The sequence below is a fragment of the Tachysurus vachellii genome, chromosome 12 (assembly GCF_030014155.1).
Source record: "Tachysurus vachellii isolate PV-2020 chromosome 12, HZAU_Pvac_v1, whole genome shotgun sequence".
Classification (NCBI taxonomy): Eukaryota; Metazoa; Chordata; class Actinopteri; order Siluriformes; family Bagridae; genus Tachysurus; species Tachysurus vachellii.
In genome coordinates this window covers 10998972-11018024 of record NC_083471.1, presented here as the reverse complement: position 1 = coordinate 11018024, position 19053 = coordinate 10998972, and the positions used below count along the sequence as shown (strand labels likewise).

General features: G+C 41.9%; 1 protein-coding gene across 6 annotated transcripts in view; it reads left to right on the top strand.

Annotated features, from left to right (window-relative positions):
• arvcfb (ARVCF delta catenin family member b) overlaps window positions 1-19053 on the top strand; it is a 122977-nt gene that overhangs the window by 19025 nt on the left and 84899 nt on the right. For all 6 annotated transcript variants that reach the window (XM_060884139.1, XM_060884142.1, XM_060884140.1 and 3 more), the window contains exon 2: window positions 11696-11781. In XM_060884139.1, coding sequence (XP_060740122.1) covers window positions 11758-11781 — 24 coding nt within the window. In that variant the 5' untranslated portion in view covers window positions 11696-11757. The remainder of the gene's footprint in view (window positions 1-11695; window positions 11782-19053) is intronic.

The window sequence follows — 19053 nt, the reverse complement described above, 5'->3', positions numbered from 1 at the left end:
ATCAAGCAATTGCAGCAGTCATAGTCTTTCTTCAGCCTCCCTTCCATGTGGCCTTGTAAAGCTTCCTCAGTCTGTTTTGTGATGTGATAAGGGCTGTTTAAAGGGCATCCAATTAGCCACGTGAAGGGGTCGATTTCCCACCCGGACCTCAGCTGCCCTTCCTTGGGGATAGTTTTGCTTTGAGGTCATTTGATCGGGAGGAAAGTGGTGATTAGCGAGTATGGAATATATAATCATTTATTCCCAGTAGCTTTGGGAAACCAGGCTCCTGTGCTGCCATTGTCTCTTATTCTCTCTCTCTCTCTACTCCCAGGCAGACAAGGCAAAGCTCTTTTGTGGAAAGGACATTTTTTCCACTGAAAGAGACTTTTCCAGCATTATTCGTGCATGTGCCTATGAAGCGTATCATTCTTATTTGGATTTAATTTGATTTGCATTCCGTCTGTGGTCCCGCTGTCCCTCGGTGGCTGCAGCCGATGATCCGACACAAACCCACTGTGTGAGTGCATCTGAGCGAGAGAGGGGAATTAATCCAGTTACTGAAGTTAATTATAGCAGGATTGGGACTGTACATGCTGTACACACACACACACACACACACACACACACGCCTTACTTTCAGTTCCAGCTCATATACAACTTACAGGATGAATCAGAAATCCTCCAATATGCAATACCCGCATTAGGGCCATCCATTTCTCCCCTGGATTCATCATTTCTGGACACGCTGTAATTAGAACCCATTTGGTCCATGCCCTTCCTTTACCAGCAAACTTCCTTTCCAAATGACATCTTCAAAGCTGCTTCATCAGATGTGTACACTTACACATCCTGTTCTTTCGTCTAAACACTTCCACACAGCACACAAATTGAGGATGAGTCACATCTGCACGCCAGAACGACACTCGGTAAATAGCGTGTGGTGTTAGTGGGTGTGTTCACCTCAGGGATGTCATGTGAAAAGTAAAATAAAACGTTATGTAAATGAGGTGTTTGAACGATAATTGTTCTCGCTGGCCGTGGTGAGTGTTGCTCTCAAAGAAGAAGCAAACGGCGTCATTTACAAAACAATTTCATTATACTGAAAAATTTTATACTCTCCCATTATTGACTTTTACAAATTTTTTGTATGTTTATCAGCAGGAATAATTTGAATATATCAGGCATGATAGGTTTATTGCAATCTCGCGTTCTCTTGCTGTGAATTTTCGCAGTCGAAATTAATTCTTGTACAGCGAGTATTTCAAAGAAAATCAAAAATCTGAAAAGTGCTCCTCGCTTAAATATTCGATCCCCAGGGTCCAGACGCTCCAGTTGAACGATGTTATCTTAACGAGGACATAATAGACTTATAATCAGCCTTCACCTGTGAAATATTAGAAGTTCAGCTCCCACTTTCTGAACTGAAACCACCTCCACTGAAGCCATACATAAAAAGACATTGATCCAGCAGTGTTTACTGGGAGAAAGCAGTGGTTAGAAAGAAACCACTGCTCGAGAAGAGCGAAAGAGAGAGAAAATTCACTTTTTATCAGGACAGCAATCCCAAGCACAAGGCCAAATCAATGCAGGAGTGGTTGAAAACAAACAGCTGAATGTTCTACAGGGACCAATGTCCTGCTAAGAATTTGTTGCACATGAGCCAATGCAAAGTTGGTAGGAACCCATCAGACTTGAAGCTGTTGCAATACTAATCTAAAGGGCTTAAATAATTTTCAGTCATTAGCCAAGGGGCATTTGTAATCCAGATGATTTGCGTTGTTTTATGGGGGTTGAATACATTTGCAATGCGCTCTGTATACCTCACCGAACAGCCCGGTAACTCGCAGAACTCTGTAAACCATAGACATCCTCACGTAACCATGTCTTTACCTGGAGAATAAAATAGGAATGAAGAAAGACGTTATCTTCCATCCTCAGCATCACCGATGACAGAAAAGGTACACAGCTGTGCTCTGGGAGTAAAGTGTACCGCTCCGTGCTGCAAATATCTGATGGATAATTGATAGTGTTTCCTCAGGAAAGCAGTTAAATATGCAGTGGGTCCAGAAAGTGTTCAGGCTCCTTCTGTTGTTGCACACGATGCTGGATTAAAAGCTGATCAGTAACTCAAACAGAAGTATTCAAACAACTGGGCCTTTATGAAGGAGTAAACCTTGAGTGATGCCACCAAAGTCATACACTTAAAATAGCACAAGTATAAAGACAATGTTGTGTGCTGAAACACGGATGTTTTGTGTTGAACTGGTGATATCCTCACTGTGGTGAAGCATGGTGGTGGAGGCATCATGATAAATGGAGCCAGAGATGTCCTGGGAGAAAACCTGCTTCAGTGTGCACACATGCTCAGGTTTAGCGAAGCCCATGTCCATGAGTGGCTTAAACCCAGACATGAACCCGGGAAGAGCTGAAGGTGGCAGCTGCTTTATCTTGAGAGGATCTTGACAGGAAGAAATCTGGTTGGTGCTTTACTTTATGTTTCACATGCCAGACCGAGGCCACCCTAGCTGTCGTCTGAACTACACGTCAACTCCGACTGCACTTTTTTTGCGTGTCCTAGAAACAGTCACTCCTCTCCATCATGAACAAAACACAAATCACATCAAACAGGTCCTTTGGGCTGTGTGAATTATTCACAGCTAACACCACGGATCAAGCGAACCTCTCCTTATGCACTCATCCCAGCCGACGTGTCCGACGTGATTCGGCTTAGCCTCAGTCACCTGGCGCATTCATCGTCTGAAATCCTTGCAGTTTGAACCTTTGCTTTGGCATGAATAATTTGAAAAGGATCTTTATATTAATTGTCCTGGTAGACAGCGTGGCCTGCAAAAGAAGCATTTATTTTTACACTTGTAGCACTCGCAGGTCATTGGCAGACAAACAAAGGTTTCTGCATCCAGATAAATGATGTATTTATTCCTCCGCATTCGGTTTCATCAGTCACTTGGAGTCTCAAATTATAGACCAGCTCTTAACGCAACATTAGAGGAGCAGCACAGCCTGGATTCCTCTCCATTTCTAACTCCCTTAGCACATTTGCTATCACAGATTCGAGTCTCTCGAGTGGGAAATGAGACAACGTTTGTCCTCAGCGCTAGTGTATGTGTTTTATTTCTCTACACCAAAGGCTGTGAGTCTGTAACCATGTGTATGACGCCAGTGTACGACCTCAACACTCTCACGATGAGGTCTTCACCGTGTTGAAGATTCCTGCTTATAGGTGCAGAATTTGCTGTCGCTTCTGAATCGTGTTTCCTAAGACTAAACCTCCTCGTCAGATCTGCAGCGGTGTGTGTTATTGAGAGAGTCGGCAGGTGAAGTATGGGCTTCATTTGGATTAAGCCACAATAAACTGTGCCATTTTCACAGCTCTCTAATCTTTAGCTCAGACTTTTTTTCTTGCCAGGATTCTGAGTGTTTCCACGTCAACACCAGGAGAGCCGCAGGAGCGGAAATCCAGCAGCGACTAATAGCACAAAATGGTCGCTGTGTTTGTTGACTGTGGAAATGGAATTGAGGATTTCGTCCTAGCGGTGAAATAGAAAAACACTTTACTCCGGTGGCTTATTGCTTCCCTTTTAAAGGGGAATTAAAGAATAATCCTCACACTTGCCACATTTTATTCAAGAATTAATACGAAATAAACAGCAATAGATGAGTCACTTTGTACTGAATTCAGAAGCTTACTCTTAATAGCTCCTGGAACGTTAGAAAAAAAAAGACCTTGTACTTTATGATTCGAAGTACAATAAAAAAAAAATGTGTGAAGTTAAATGTGTGCAATAGAACAATGAACATTAAACTTGTGCATAAAATAAAACAACATTTAAATGGCTGAAATGAAGTGACATTAAAATGTATAAGATATAATGACTGTGAAGGCATTTAAATAGTGAATAAGTCAAACTTGAAGAAAAATCAAAATTAAAATCAAATAAAACTAGGTCGTATAGGGAGGGAGAGAGAGAGAGACAGAGAGAGAGATTGATTCTGTTCATGGATAAGAAGGTACACCGGGTCATCCATCAGCTGTTCCTGCTGTTTATCACACAACGGTCTCTCCAATTCAACAGCAGCGTAAAGACGTCCAGTTTCTCCTCAAACCCTGAGAAGCTGCTCCTCCAGCACAGAGCCTTGATGTTCCTGTGCTTTCACCCTCAGTGTATGGTGTGTGAGTGTTTCATTGTGCTCATTGGGGGTTTAAAAGTTTTTTTTTTTTTTAAATCGCTGTAGCAGAGAGAAGTAATGAGTTCGTTTCCTGACAGATTGGCTTCAAAGCCAAGTGATGTAGTGTAGAGTGAAGAGGTCTCCATGGGCAAAGACCCTCCCTCCTCAACATACACCTGCTCACAGGTGCTCACCGTTGCCTAGCGCCGCTGTGATTGACAGGGAAGAAACTAAGCACCTCCCACTCGGTTCAACAGTAATTTGTAGGTCATTCATTGCAGATAAATGTATTTCTATCTCATCAGTTCACTTGTTGAAGTTGGGAAACTAGAAGACACACACACACACTTTCTGTTCGACTCTGCCTAAAGCACCGTGTGTATGTTGAAGCTCTGCACATCTGTTGCTCCCTCCTTCACTTTTCTATCTCTTTTCTAATTTTTGCCTCATTTGCTGTGTGTGTGTGTGTGTGTAGCTGAGGTATAAGAGAACTGAGAAGGCTCTCATCTCCACTGCTGATATTGAGTTTGGCAATTTGGCACACACGCATCTAGAGATTGCGGTGTGTGTGTGTGCGAGACAGAGAGATTATTTTTCACCCAAAGCCTCATTAACTGTAGAGACTAAGGTTATAGAGAGTGCGTCTGTTTATCTGTGTACAAAACTGAGCATGGCGACCTCACCAGTGATGGATTTTTGCAGCGCAGGCAGGATTTACAGCCTAATTAGATCTGCATGCCTGTGTTTGTGTGTGTGTGTGTGTGTGTGTGTGTGTGTGTGGTGTTTGCAGTACTGTAGATAATTCAGAGGCACTACAGCAAACGCATGCAGTGTTTTCTACCACAGGGGGCAGCTGATCGCCAGCCTTCCTCCATCTGTCTGTCTGTCTGCCTGTGTCTCTCTCTCTCTCTCTCTCTCTCTCTCTCACTCTCTCTCTCTCTCACCTTTCACCGAGAAACAGAGTTATCTGGGTTAATATGATGCAATGCAGTGCCACAGATCACAGCTGTAACTGTGAATTTGCCCAAAATTTGCTAAGCAGCCTCCTATTTTATACACCAGATATTTAATCATCTGAATGTTTTAAACATATACTCACTGTGTGTTCAAGCAACAAAGGCTGCACAACGTTTATGAACCATGCTCATACTTTTTCTGTTTTATGCAAATTATGCTTGACCAAAGGCACAATCTCGTTAACAAAGTGCAGTTAAATTGTTTTTACATTTTCCATTGACCATAAACACCACAGCCTCAAACACTCATTATCTGTAGCTTAAACATCACATCATCATCTTCCAGGTCTGACTCGGGTCTCATTACACCATTCTGGATGTGGCTATGTGTCATACACTGTAATCAAGCATATCTCTCTCTCTCTCTCTCTCTCTCTCTCTCTCTCTCTCTCTCTCTCTCTCTCTCTCTCTCTCTCTCTCTCTCTCTCTCTCTCTCTCTCTCTATATATATATATATATATATATATATATATATATATATATATATATATATATATATATATATATATAATATAATTTGTGTGTGTGTGAATGTGAGAGAGAGAGCGAGCGAACGAAAGAGAGCACATTCGTAACACTCTGGCATGCATACACAAGCACACATACATACACACACACACACACATATCTGATTACAAATAAACAGTATCACATTAACACCCAGGATCATTAATACCATCAGCACCGCACACTCACACACAGAGAGGAAGAGAACCCTTTTCTCAGAGTTGTGTATAATTGTGTGTAAGTGATCACCCTTTGAACGAGCAAACAGAAATGAGTGCAGTGAGATGGCTGAAAAAGATGAATGCTGCAGTGAGCTGTGTGTGTGTGTATGAGACAGAAACAATACACCATCATGACAAATGAAACTCCTGCGATAGATGTTGTTCCACAAATATAGAGATGTGATGATGCTGATGTTTAAAGAAAATTACACAGTGTATCAGTAAATGTGTGAGAACATGTATTCATTATTTTTATATATATAGCTAAGTTAATAAACTGTGTGTGTAGTTAAACACTATAAAGCTTCAAGGGACCCATCTGTGCTGTGGGATGAGACACCAGATGTAACGCTTTCACTAGATGACAAGCGTCTCGTCTTACTTTGACTTTTGTCCCTTTTAACACTTTGTGGATGATCCGATCTTCTCCAATCCACTCCGCCCTGCTCCACCCTGCTCTGCTCCACACCTAATCGTGTGTGTTTATTGAAGATGCAGGTCTTAAACTGTGTCAGTGTTTCAGTTTAAAGCCCAGTTGTGCCTCTTTACTGCTGCCTCGTTCTCTTGTGTGCACTGGAGCTTCCTGCTGTGAGCTTTCTGTGCACCTTTTCTGCCTTTGTGTCTGTGTCTGCATCTGCCTTCACCCCCTTCCCCCCCCTCTCGTCCGTCTGTCTGCCTCTCTCTCACCTGGGGAAAACGCATACCTTCAGCTTTCTCTTTGTGTTCCGCTCCGTGTCGTGCTGTGAGCGTTTCCTTTTGATATGCTCTGTAACCGAATTGTCTGAACTTGTGTAATCATTAAGACCGTCTCGTTTTTCATTCCTCGACTCTTATTCATCCTGTCTGCTCATCCTGAACCCTGAGTTCTGTTTGTCTCACATAACCGTCCTCTCCTCCGTCACTGTCTCGTGCCTTCTCGGGGGTTTTCCTTCTTCACGCCTCCTCTGAATTGTTCATGAGATTCAGTTGTGTTGATTATTTTTAGTGAAGGCTTAAGCTCACAATGACTGTGTGTCTCAGAAGGACAACTGGGTTTGTTGATTAATGTTTTTATGGGTTTAAATCTCCTTTTTTATTATCTTTTATGATTGTATTTATTATAATATTTTCAGTGAAACGAATAACTCAAAGCTTAATTACTCTAAACTATTAACCTTGGATGCACTGCTACAAAAACAAACCGGTGAATTAATATGTTAATAGTAATAATAAACTCATACTTATTATACAAAATCTGCCTAACATTCAGCCTTCTGTCCCTGAGATTTTATTTATTTAGTTCATTTGCATAACTGCTTTGTGAAGACAAGGTTTCGTTTGTAAATGAAGCTGTTCCACATTATCACACCGTTTAGTCCTCACTAGTACACTCACCTATCTTACAGCACTCGATAGGTGAATTGTCTGAAGTGGTCATGCTGATGCCATATAAGGAAAAAGGGGTGGTGCTTAAGAGCAGGGGGCGGAGCAAGGTTTCCAAAAGCATCGCACTGTAGAAGCAGACCATCTGCTGAAGTTGATGTGAAGATTATGATTTATGAATTCTGGACTTTCAGCTCTGAAAATTTCATTAAATTAGGAAAGTGTTTGACAAGTGACTCTTGTGTCACACAATAAAGCAGCCAATCATGTTTCAGTATGTAAATGAAGTCATGCAGCATTTTCGGCTTGTGTAGTGAGTGTAGTTAGTTGTCAGGACTCAGCCCGGACTTTGGCCACGTGCTTTTGTTTACATTTTTTGTCACATGTCTGCCCCGCCGTTGTCTCTTCCTCCCCACCTCTGCACACCTGTTCCTCATGTGTCTGATTGTTGTGATTAGTTGAGCCGCGTTGCCTTGAGCAGCACCGAATCCTCTGTTGTCTTCGACTTGTCTAGTCAGTGTCCTAGTTTCTGTGATATGTTTTTTTTTTTTTTTTTGTTTTTTTTTTTTTTTTTATTAAATCCTGTTTTCGTTAAGCTATCCTGCATTTGGGTCCGTTTTCATCCCCCCACTTGTGACAGTTAGTGTTTGACATTGACATTTCCTGACATACAATGATGTATTTGGTCTTGGGTGATTTAACGTGTGTGTGTGTGTGATGGGTCTCTTACCTCTTCACCCTGTTCTTCTTGTGAAGCGTTAATGATCTTATTGTTGCTGTTATCTTTAAGAGTAGACAGAAGCAGCACTTCTGTCCACAATCAAAGGAACGCTGTCCACAATCAAAGGAACCAACGCTGTCCAACGCTGTCCACAATTAAAGGAAATCCTGAGATAACGACACAATTAAGCTTTTTGATGAATATTTAGAGTTCGTCCTCATGCTAGCGGTGAGCCGTCCGGTCGAGAAACACTGGGTGAACTGGTTGTGTCCATGTGCTGCGTCTGACAGCTGGTCTCTCCTGCCCGAGGTCAACACTTCTGCATTCAGCAAACTTTCACCACATTATTACTGTCTCTGTCTATCTGTTTCTCTCTCACATGTTACACAACTTCCTCCTTGCCTCTCTCTCTCTCTCTCTCTCTCTCTCTCTCTCTCTCTCTCTCTCTCTCTCTCTCTCTCAGATGTGCATTAGACAGTAAAATAGCAGTTGAGTAGTGAACTTTGTTCTGAAAACACAAGTGTGTGTTACAAAAGAAGATCCACACAGCAGAAAACTGACAGGCTGACAGCTGCCATGTGAGTACAAGGCAGGGCTGGAGGTGTCCTCAATAACTGCAGTGCATGCTGGGAAGATCTTGACCTCCTCTCCTTCAGCTCAGAGTGAAAAGTATTGTTTTTTTGTGCACTTTTTGCTATTTTAAGGACATTTTGTCCAGGTGTGTGTGTATGCGTGCAAGGGAAGGAAGAAGAGATCTCAAGATGAGGATGTGTATTAATATGTTAAGGTTGTAACACTGAAACAGAGCTGTAGAGCTAGCGTAATATAGTGTACGAGTTTCCATCTCAATCCATTAACAACGTCCTTGCATCATTCTATCACCCTGATGCCTTTCTTGGGGTTTCTTCTGGGTCATGATCCTCCATCTTCTGCTCTGCTCTTAAAGCACTTGAATTGCCATGCTCAACAGCCTCCTGCTTAAACAGGAGGATTTTTTTTTCCTCTTCAAGAACACGAATGTCTTAAGCTGTGGAGCTAATGCGCAGTTCTATTATCAACCATTTTACACAAAGAAAAATGTGTGAGCAGAAAAACCTGAAGGCCACTAAGTAAAAATCCCAAATGTCTTTGTTGTGTTGCAGCAGCAGGTGAAATCCTTCAGCCTGCTCCATGTTTAGTGCACAGCGATCTGATGCTTTCCCATTGGAGCCTCTACATAAGATATGCAGTAAAACACTTCCTCAGGTCCAGTGCTTGTCCCTCTGCAGGAAGATGATCTGTCTATTTGTCTGTCGAGGCAAAAAAAACATTTCAGTGATTCTTCATGAGAAATGAGGAAGCCATCCAGCAGAACAAGTGAGCAGGTGAACAGCTGTGTGCCGCTTCTCTCGGGTCCATTTACAGCACTGGGGTTTAATGCTCCATACTGTGGGAAAGGAAGTAGTGGGGAAATGCCTTATGCAAATACTTATAGATTCCCCAAGATCTGAGCATTGCATTCGCTGCTGAAATTAAAGTGTGAATCATTCAGGATTCTCCAGCTAATTTAAGTGAAAGACTTAATAAGAAGAGTCTGGTGGTGTTCTGGTATCCATGTGTTTATTGTTTTGTTATATAACCCGGCCCATGTTTTCCACTTTACACTTTCCAGACTTTTAAACACAGCTTCCTGAACGATCCTTCAGACGTGATATTTTAACGCCAGCCGACCCAGCCAGCACAGAACTGGGGAAACCTTTAACACAACCCAAATTACACCGGATTGCTCCACTATTGCAGCAGGGTGTGAAATCCATCAGCTCGCCTCTCTACGTGCTGCACAGATTGTGCAACGAGGGAGTCGCTGCTGACTGTTAGCTTTCAGCACTCCCTCTGGAGCCCAGTGTGGCTTCAAAAAAAGCAGAAATCTCCCTGTGCTGAAGAGCTTTAATGTCTGTATTCAGCGCTCTGTTGCATGCTAGACCTTCATTATTATAAGGAAGAGGTGAGAATTAAGGGAGGATTTGGTATTGTATGTTGATGTACTGTACTGTACTATACTGTTAAGTTGCATGTATTGTATGTCCTGGTTGAAAAGAAAAAAATATGCCTATTAAAATATATTTTAATTTTTAATTAATTAATTAATTTATTTTTTGAAAGAGATTTCAATTTAAATGGAAAGGTTTTGTTCAGACATTTATAGTGGCTTGTATAAATATTCAGCCACTAGTCATGTTGGTGAAAGTGATTACAGTTTTACACAATTACAGCCACCTCCCGGCCTCGTAGTCTCTGACTAATCCCCTCTTTACGGGTCACTCGTTTTGGCAGTGGTAAATGTCCTATTTGTTATTGTGTGGAACATCACTGTACATCACTGCAATTTATCTGGAAAAGAATGAATAAGCTCAGATTAGTTTGAAATATAGTTTCGATATAAACAGCATGATGCCATTAATTTGGTCTTGTTTCTTAACTGTACGCATGCTTTTGCGTTCAGCTACATGGATATATTTCTCAATATCTTACAAAAAGCAAAGTTAAAGAAAAATTGCAAGCATAAACGAAAGTTTGTGAGCTCCTGTCATGCTGGCTGTTGAAGTATGTAGCGAGAGGAAGATTTTCAGTGCTTTAATGCCTGCATTCGCACTGAAGCTTGGCCTCCTGTTAGACCTAATTCATTCATGAGTCAGTCAGCATGTAAAACTTCCCCAGGAGAATAAAGCAGGTCTGCATTAACACAGCCCACTCTTCTGTAGCTCAGTGCTAATAATAAATGAGCCAGTGTTAATTCCACAGCTCCATCACAGCCCTTGGTCTTTTCATACAGTAGCCCAACTGCCTCATGTGTCACAACTACCAGCGACTCGTACTGTATGTCTCAGTTACATGGTACTCAACATGTGTTTCTACCTGGGCATATGTTTAGAAACAAGTGAGAGGGAGGGCGAGTTATCACTCGTCCTCCATGTGCTCAGCGCAGCCTCCATGGAAGTTTAGCTGTGAAGTGTCTCTGCTAAAGTAACAAAGACTAAATTAAATCCTGTGATGTGAAGACATTAATCCTGTTTCAGCTTTTGCAACACCTCTCCCCCCAGAACTAACCAACACACACTGAATCCTCTGGCTCACTTTCACTAACCTGCTGTGCTCCACAGTGTGTGTATGGTTTAGTCAGCACTTGTAGGGTTTTTTTTACATTATACTACATTCTGTCAGATGTTACATTCAGAGTGAAGCATGGTGGTGGAAGCATCGTGTTAAGAGTTACACTTGAGGCTCTTTTTTTCTCCTGCCTTTGGAACAAAACCCTGATTGATGCTTTCAGACCTGCATATTCCTGATGTCTGATTAGAAATGTTCTCCGACAAACTCTAAGTCCTATCTGAAATGTTTTGTTTCTCCTGAAAGTTTCTCTACGTTGTTTGACAAACATTGAGTTTGTTTATAAAGCTATAAAGCTTTACAAGGGTAGTGATGACTCAATCCTGAAGGCAGAGCAACATCCGCGTGCGTGTGTGTGTGTGTGTGTGTGTGTGTGAGAGAGAAGCATGTTGGATTAATTGAGGTGAACTAGAGCTCTGACCCCACAAAACTCTGTGACGTTGTTGTCATTAGCACAGGAAAGACAAAAGCTGATCTTTCCCTTGAGATGCCCGATGTGACCTGACTGACCTTCTCTTGTTTGTCTGTGTGTGTGTGTGTGCACTCTCTAGGTGTGTCGTGTTCGATCAGAGGCTCTGTGCAGATGGCTCTAATGAGGATCTGAGTATTTTTTATGGGCGTTTCTCTTCAGACCGAGGTGAGTGGAATGTATCTGTTCTGGTCGAATGTTCTTCTTTCCGTTTTTCCTTGATATTTACGTCAGTACTTTCATTAATTAAGGTTAAGTTCCTCAGGTGAGTCTCTGGAGGTGTGAAGGATTTAATTAATATCAGTGTAGTAGTGCAGAGCGTTCCTCTAAAAGATATTTCATCCTGACGTGAAAATGGCAAGCGTTTTATATGTGTATATATAAACACTTCGGGTCGGGTCGTGTTTTTCCACACCGAACTGATTCTTTTCCAGGAACAACCATGACTGTAGTGTTTTATTCCTCTTTTTCGACAGCAGGAGCTGCTACTGTAGAATTACAGGAGTGTGTTGAAACAAACGCATGAATTATTCTCACAGAAAATGAGTAAAACGGCAACGGAAATTGGCAAAAAGACTGTGATTCAGTAATTATATAAACGAAAGCAGTTTATTATTCATAAATAACACATTTTGCGTATCATGTTCAGCATGAAATATTCAAAAACACATGGGTGTTCTGCAGTGCTGCTCCTCTGTCCAATTGATTTAGATCTTTAGCAGCTCACATCTGCAAACAAAATCACTTTACACTAGAGTTCACTTGGTGCAGGTGAATCACACATGTTATTGTTGCACCAAAAAGGCAATAACCAAGTACCATATTCCATACCGAAGCCTCTCCTTTTCTTGTGCGTTGGCATGAAACACATTTGTGTTGTGACAGGAAGTCAATGAGAGCATGGTAAACACTATTAAAATGTGGGATCTGCAGCTCTCTTTATTATGTCTATAATTTCATTTATGCTTAAGAGGCCCTCGCGGCTGCTTAGGAGGCTGTTATGTGTGTTAAAGCTGTTGGTGTTTGCCAGACAAGAGGCGTCACGATTAGAAGCAAAGCAAATGCCTTGACCAATCATTTGTCGTCTCGTTCATTTCATTCTGTAACAGCAGGTTTTGCCAGCTTCAGAACCATTAGCAGTCCAGGCCATTAGATGACAAAGAGATATAAAAGACGGAGCCGGGCGCCACTTACTGAATCGCTACAATGAATACAAAATTATCATTAGTAAAAGTACTAGAGCAATCAATTGATTTCTTCATTGTTATGGCTTGTTTTGAAAGAAAAACAAGTCCATACTAATTGTTTATCTATAACACCATCTTAAGTGTCTCTATCAGATTAGCTGTGTGATGAGAAAAAGGCAGCAGCTTGAAGAAATCAATATGCACTCTTATCCACGCTCACTATGGACTTCAGCATCGTAGCAGTGATCACGCCAGCCTTGCCTTCCTCGGCAGGCTGCAGTCGATTAGTCGAACGCTGCTCAATTTGGTTTCTGTTTTTTCTTCTAATCTAATAAACCTCCTGCATCATTCATCTGTCAATATTAAAGCTGTCACCAGGCCATTCAAGTTCTTAGAAATACTTCTAAGTATTACTTACCACTAAATATTTGTGAGAAACATTACAATATTACATCTCATATCTCATAATTAGAGCTCAATTCCCTTGTTTTCATTATACATATGTTCTTTCACACCTGCCGATCTGTTCTGCTTGTCTGAATCTGAATCAACAACTGTTTGCTTTTTTGTTTTGGTTTCACACTGCATGTAACTGAAAACAATCATCAAATAACCAATGAACTTGATTTGATTTAAAGAGGTTGGAGTGTCAGATTGCTTTTTCACTAAATCTCGCTTCATACAGGTGAGTCGTGAGTTCAGAGATGAATCGTTTTCTCACTATAGTTCACTTCCTGCAGTTGAATCGATTCAGATTTGAATTGCTTTCTCATTGATTTCACTAATTGCAGATGAATCGCTTCAGAGTTGAATCATTTTATCACTATACTTCACAAGTCCGAGTCGAACTGCTTAGTCACTGTTGTGTCTGAGATTGGCAGTAATGCTTGTGCCTCATTCCATGGCTTCTTATTTTTCTTTTTTATGATTCGTTTTTCACTTTCGTTAAAGTTTGTGTGTATGGTTCTGTAGGCTGTGTGATTCCGTTATAGTTCTGTTGCGAGCCAGACCCCTAAGTACCATCAGGCTTTTTACTCACAGAAAGAAATCCAGCTGAATCTTTTGTTACTGGACTGCTGTTAAAGTTCTTGATTCTTTTTAAGCTTCAAAAGCAGTTTTTTTTTTAAGCTTCAAAGGCCAAATCACCGTCTTGTCTAATGTGGTACTGTGAAGACTTTTTCATAGAAAATAGAGCTCTACATTGAAAGAGCGGGATGTGTTTTGCACTAATGGACTCTCTAGAGCGCGTCAAGGTGCAAGATGAATGCTTCATTCACTCAATTAAATAAGTCACGCTACACACAAGCACGAGCATTCAGGTACGCCAGCTTCCGTGAGAGACCTGCCGTCGTCTGAGCCGCTGGGTGCGGCACGTACATGAGAGCCGTCTCTGGGTTACAGAACCCAATCTCACAGCACCATGTATGCTCGTCACCCCTGCAGTTCCCATCAAGCACTTTGTCTGAGAGCAGTCTGGGGACTCACAAGCATTCGAGTCAAAATACTTAAGAAATCCTGAGATGGTGTGAGATGGTGTGAGAGGGCCTTTAATTACACTTAACATGTCTTTCATAATCAGTGAGGATGTGTGTATTTATCTCTGGACTAGATGTGCTGAGCGCATTAAAGAATCAATCTGTAGTTTTTAGAGCTTTAGTGCTTTAATCACATCATAGTTCATCATATTTAGCTCCTTTATGTTGCTAGAAACCTGACTGATTTCCATACTGCCTTGTTTTTGGTTTTTGTCGTTATTACGCTTCATATTCTCAAAGGTGTTATGAACAGCCTTTAAAGCGTAAACTTCATCTGCATAATTGGTTTGATTTAGAAGAAAGCGAGACGAGTGCAGGCTGAAGTGCTCGTCCACTCCTAGCTTCACTTTATTTAAAGATGTTTTATGTATGAGAATATATTTATAGATGACTTTCATTAGGATGATACGCGCCGAAGCCAGGCGTCCCTTATTTAGGACGCAGCTCGGCTCAGAAACCGGCTGCTTTGTTGTTCTGAATTATTTATGGACGGTATAAAACTCTGAATCTTTTTTCCTCCTTGCAGTTAGACAACTTTACAGGGCTGCTGGGGTCTGAGCTTGCTTCCTTTTGATCAGGGAACCGTAACTACTTTAACTGTTAATGAACTCTTCTAGCCAGTTTTAACATTACTGAAGATGATGGACATGTTCACCAAAGATAAGAATTAAAAATCTCTCTCTCTCTACTTGTGTCCTGTATAGAGAGAGATATTCAGTGTGTCCTAATACTTTTGTTCACACATCAAATTGGAAAACTGAATCCAAACAATCAGTGAAACTCAACCAGCTCGTAAGGATTAAGACACACCCCTTAGGCTGGAGCCTGTAAATCTGTAAATTATCAATAAACAAACTCAATGAGTAATACTATGGTAATACAGGTCAAATGTGTTTTTGTAATACTGTGTGTTGTACCGTGAAAGGTTTAGCTCCGTTTCACGCCGAAGACGTTCAGTTCTCTCCAGCGCTGGAAAGCTGATCCTACTGTATATTAACACAGGTCCTACTTCTTGCCTTATCGTAAGCCTTTTTTCCTTTTTCGTTTTTATCCACCATGTCAATGTTTCAATCGCTTTCTGCTAATGTCACACATGCACACTGAACACTCTCTCTGCCGCATATTGACAAGACACGCCCCTTTCTGCTAATTGGCTAAACATTTAAAAAAAGCTATTTAATTACGCAAAAATATTCTATGCTGTTAAAAGTTTTCAGTGTGTTCTGAGATCATTTCTGAGGCTGTGTATATGATCTGGGTGTGTGGCATGTCTGCTGTGCTCGACTCCAGCAGATCCACTGTGACTGTGTGGTTGATTGTTTTTGTCTCTACTGATAACCCTAACTCACTTATTCTCGAACTATATCGCTGTTCAGCTGTAGGCTTGGAAATAAAATTACGAGTCAAAGGTTTACAGACGCTCAGTGTTCTAGCTGCGAGTTTGCTGTTAAACTTGCTGCAGAGGTCTCCTGAAACGAGAGGGCGATGAGCTGCCATCCTCTGCGGCTTTGTTCGGGTTCATTCCCGACCATCACGGCGTGATAAAAACCAGCCGAGTCTGGGGAAAAGATCAGTCCGCTGCCATCAACATGATGCAATCAGCAATGATACTTTTGTCTCCATGGAGATTTCCAGACGAGTCGATACCACTGGTTTTTGCCGTTTGTCTTTCACTGTAATGCAGAGCATCGAGTGGAGGACGTGAAGAGACTCACGACTCCATGGTTAAAGAGCACAAAGACCGAATTGCTCAGTGTTCTTGTGTATAGAACATCAAAGGTTTTAATCTGATCCAGGAGACTTCAGTTTTCTGTTCAGGAAGCTGAAGTAATAAAACACACTGCTGTTTCATACCAGCTCTAATTCCTGACACAATCCTCACACTTTCTAATGCTTGAGGTGGATCTTGAAGCTTTTTTTTTTTTTTTTTTAAATCAACCTGAGGTAGCACACTGCCTCACTATACCCATTTTCTTTATTGGGAAGTCAGCTTTAGCTGCTTGCTTTCACTCCTCTAGCATGTTGTCTTGATCTGTTCTCTCAGCTCGCTAGCATTTTCTGCTAGTGTTAAGTTTGATGTGGAAGACGTTTGATCAGGAGCAGGGTCATTAGTGAGAGACAGCATACAGTAGACCAGTATCTTCCTACCTCCCTGTCACAGAAACCTTTATTTCCACCTTCCACAGCTTTTGTGCAACTTAGAAGCTCAGTAAATTGACACTGTAGATTCCCAGTCTAGTTATGACATGTCGTTTACTGTGACCTTGTCAATGCAGGTGACAGAATCTGATTTCTCACACTTATGGAGAGGGAGAGAGAGGTGGAGTGTGACTAATCCCAGGATCTCCTGTCCAATCTGCACCAGACGCCGTTTTTGTCCTTCATGCCTCACAGAGCAAAAGCGCCGTATCTCGCTCAGCATTTTTTTGGCAATCAAACTGTATCAGAAGCCAGCGGCAGGCGTGGGACCCTGCGCCTGTTCTGATAAAATCCCCTCAAATCTCATCAACACACCCGTGAGTGTGAAAGTGACCCATGGAGTTTAGCTAGAGGACAGGAGTGTTGCAGGTCTCCACCTCTGCACTGCTGAATGAATCAGAAAACTGACTGAACCCAAGAGTCAACACCGTAAATGAATCTTGTCCTTCATCCACATCAACACCGTCACACTAGCTAGCTGTGCTGAAATTGTCGCTTATTAGCTGCTCTCTTCTTATCATCATGAATAATTTTGATTACTTAGCTCTTAAGGCTGATGTGATTACAGCGGAATGTTTAGCGTCAGATTGATAATATCAGTTTATCAGCTTATTTGCTAGCAATGACTTGAACGTAAATGACCCTCACTCGCATGGTGCATGTGGAAGTCCATGTTGTCAGTTATATTTGATCTTATTTTTGCATTTGATCTTTTTGCCCCAAACAAAACTAGTAGTTCTCATTTCCTTGTGATCTCAGTAGCTTTCACGTCTTCATGGTTTGAGCGCCATCTGCTCTCGTACACCTGCAGCCAGTATCATCCTTGACTAGCCTGGTCCAGCATGAGCAGCTTCCTTATTTAAACTCCGCCAGCATGTGCTCTGTTACCCGTCTGCTCTCGCCTCGCACCGCTGTTAGACGTTTACAAAGGAAACGTCGTTTTAAATATCTTCTGTGTTTTATTTGCTGTGCAAAATGTCCTCACTCTTCATAGCGCTCGCAGTTATTTATTAGTCACACACTCAAGTACTTGGACTCCAAGTACTGCCGATTTTTTGGTTCGTCATCATTTACGCTAATTTCCCACTAATTTTGCTGAACAACACGTTGTTCCTGCCAGCCCTAAACCAGAGGGAAAAGAAGCGGTTTAAAGCAAGCTTGTTGGAATCATTTGTTACCTTCCGCTTCCATGGAGGCCCACTTGAATCCAAGCACACGGCGTTTCATGTTGGCATTGGTATGCTAATGTGCTAATTAGCGCCTGGGCTCCTTTGGGAACGCAACAAAAATAGAATTGCATTTACACTCGAGCTGATTAGATAATTATAATATTTCCAGAAGAAGCTTCAGATTACAGCGAATTATTTGCCCACTGGTTGTGTAGTGCCTGGTGTGGGTAAAGAGCTCCTCCTCACTGCTCCTGCACGTAACCCGAGCAGTGCAGACAACCAGGAATCTGTTTGTGTCACTTTCCATTTTTCATTACAACTGCAGCATCTCTGTTTCATCTTCTAAAAAAATAGACTCTTCAGATTACTGTTCAATGGAAAATGAGCAACCTGTTTCATTTCTGACAGGATCCTGTGTTGAGGCCAAGGCCGTGTCTGCATGCAAGTGCAAGCGAGTACTTCCTCAATCTAAACAGCTACACAGAAGTACTGGGTGTTAATTGTTCTGTCTGTCTGTTGTGTTGATAAGGGAGATGCCGAGACCTTTAGCCTCTTGAGATGGCCATTTTTTAATAGCTTCCCAAATCATTTCACCGCCTCTCTTCACATGGGGAAACGAGAGCCTCAGCAGCCGAGCAGAGCTCCCTCGGGACGAGCACATTCCAGCCACATCAAGCAGAAAACGCTCACGCTGCAAGAATGTGAGCACAAACCTCTCACTGGCCTCCGAGCACAGCAGCAGCACCAGCAGAACCCAGAGCTGAGCTATGTACATACCGCTGTGACAAAGAGAGTCCGAGACAGTTACAGTAGAGAGAGCGAGAGACAGAGACGGACAGAGTGTCGGAGAGCGCGCAGCACAACTCCTGCTTGTAGTCACTGTACTGAAGGACCTGATGCTCATTATACTTCGTGTATTATTTAGGCTTTTAAACCGCAAGACAATATAAATAGTATAATTAATACATGAATCTGATTTTAACCTGTGTTTGAATGAAACCCATAACTGGGAATTTCTGACTAAGAAAGAAACAGAGAAAAAGTCACATTAACTCTCGAGTTCACCAAGCGACGTCAGATCAACATGGCCATGCATCAGATGGCCACAGCAGCAACACAGCAGCACCTCTGCCCTTCTAACAAGGTCTTCTGACAGAAAAATACACATACACACACACAAATATCTGGAACACTACCTACACATTTCATGCTTTTGAGGAGCTTGTTGCTAACAAAAGGCAAACACGGAGGCACCAGGGCTTTATTTTTTTCCTCACTTTGTAGGTTGACAAATGGCATAAATCCGAGTTCTATATTGTGTTTTCAGTTTGTTGCTAACGTTCCACTGTT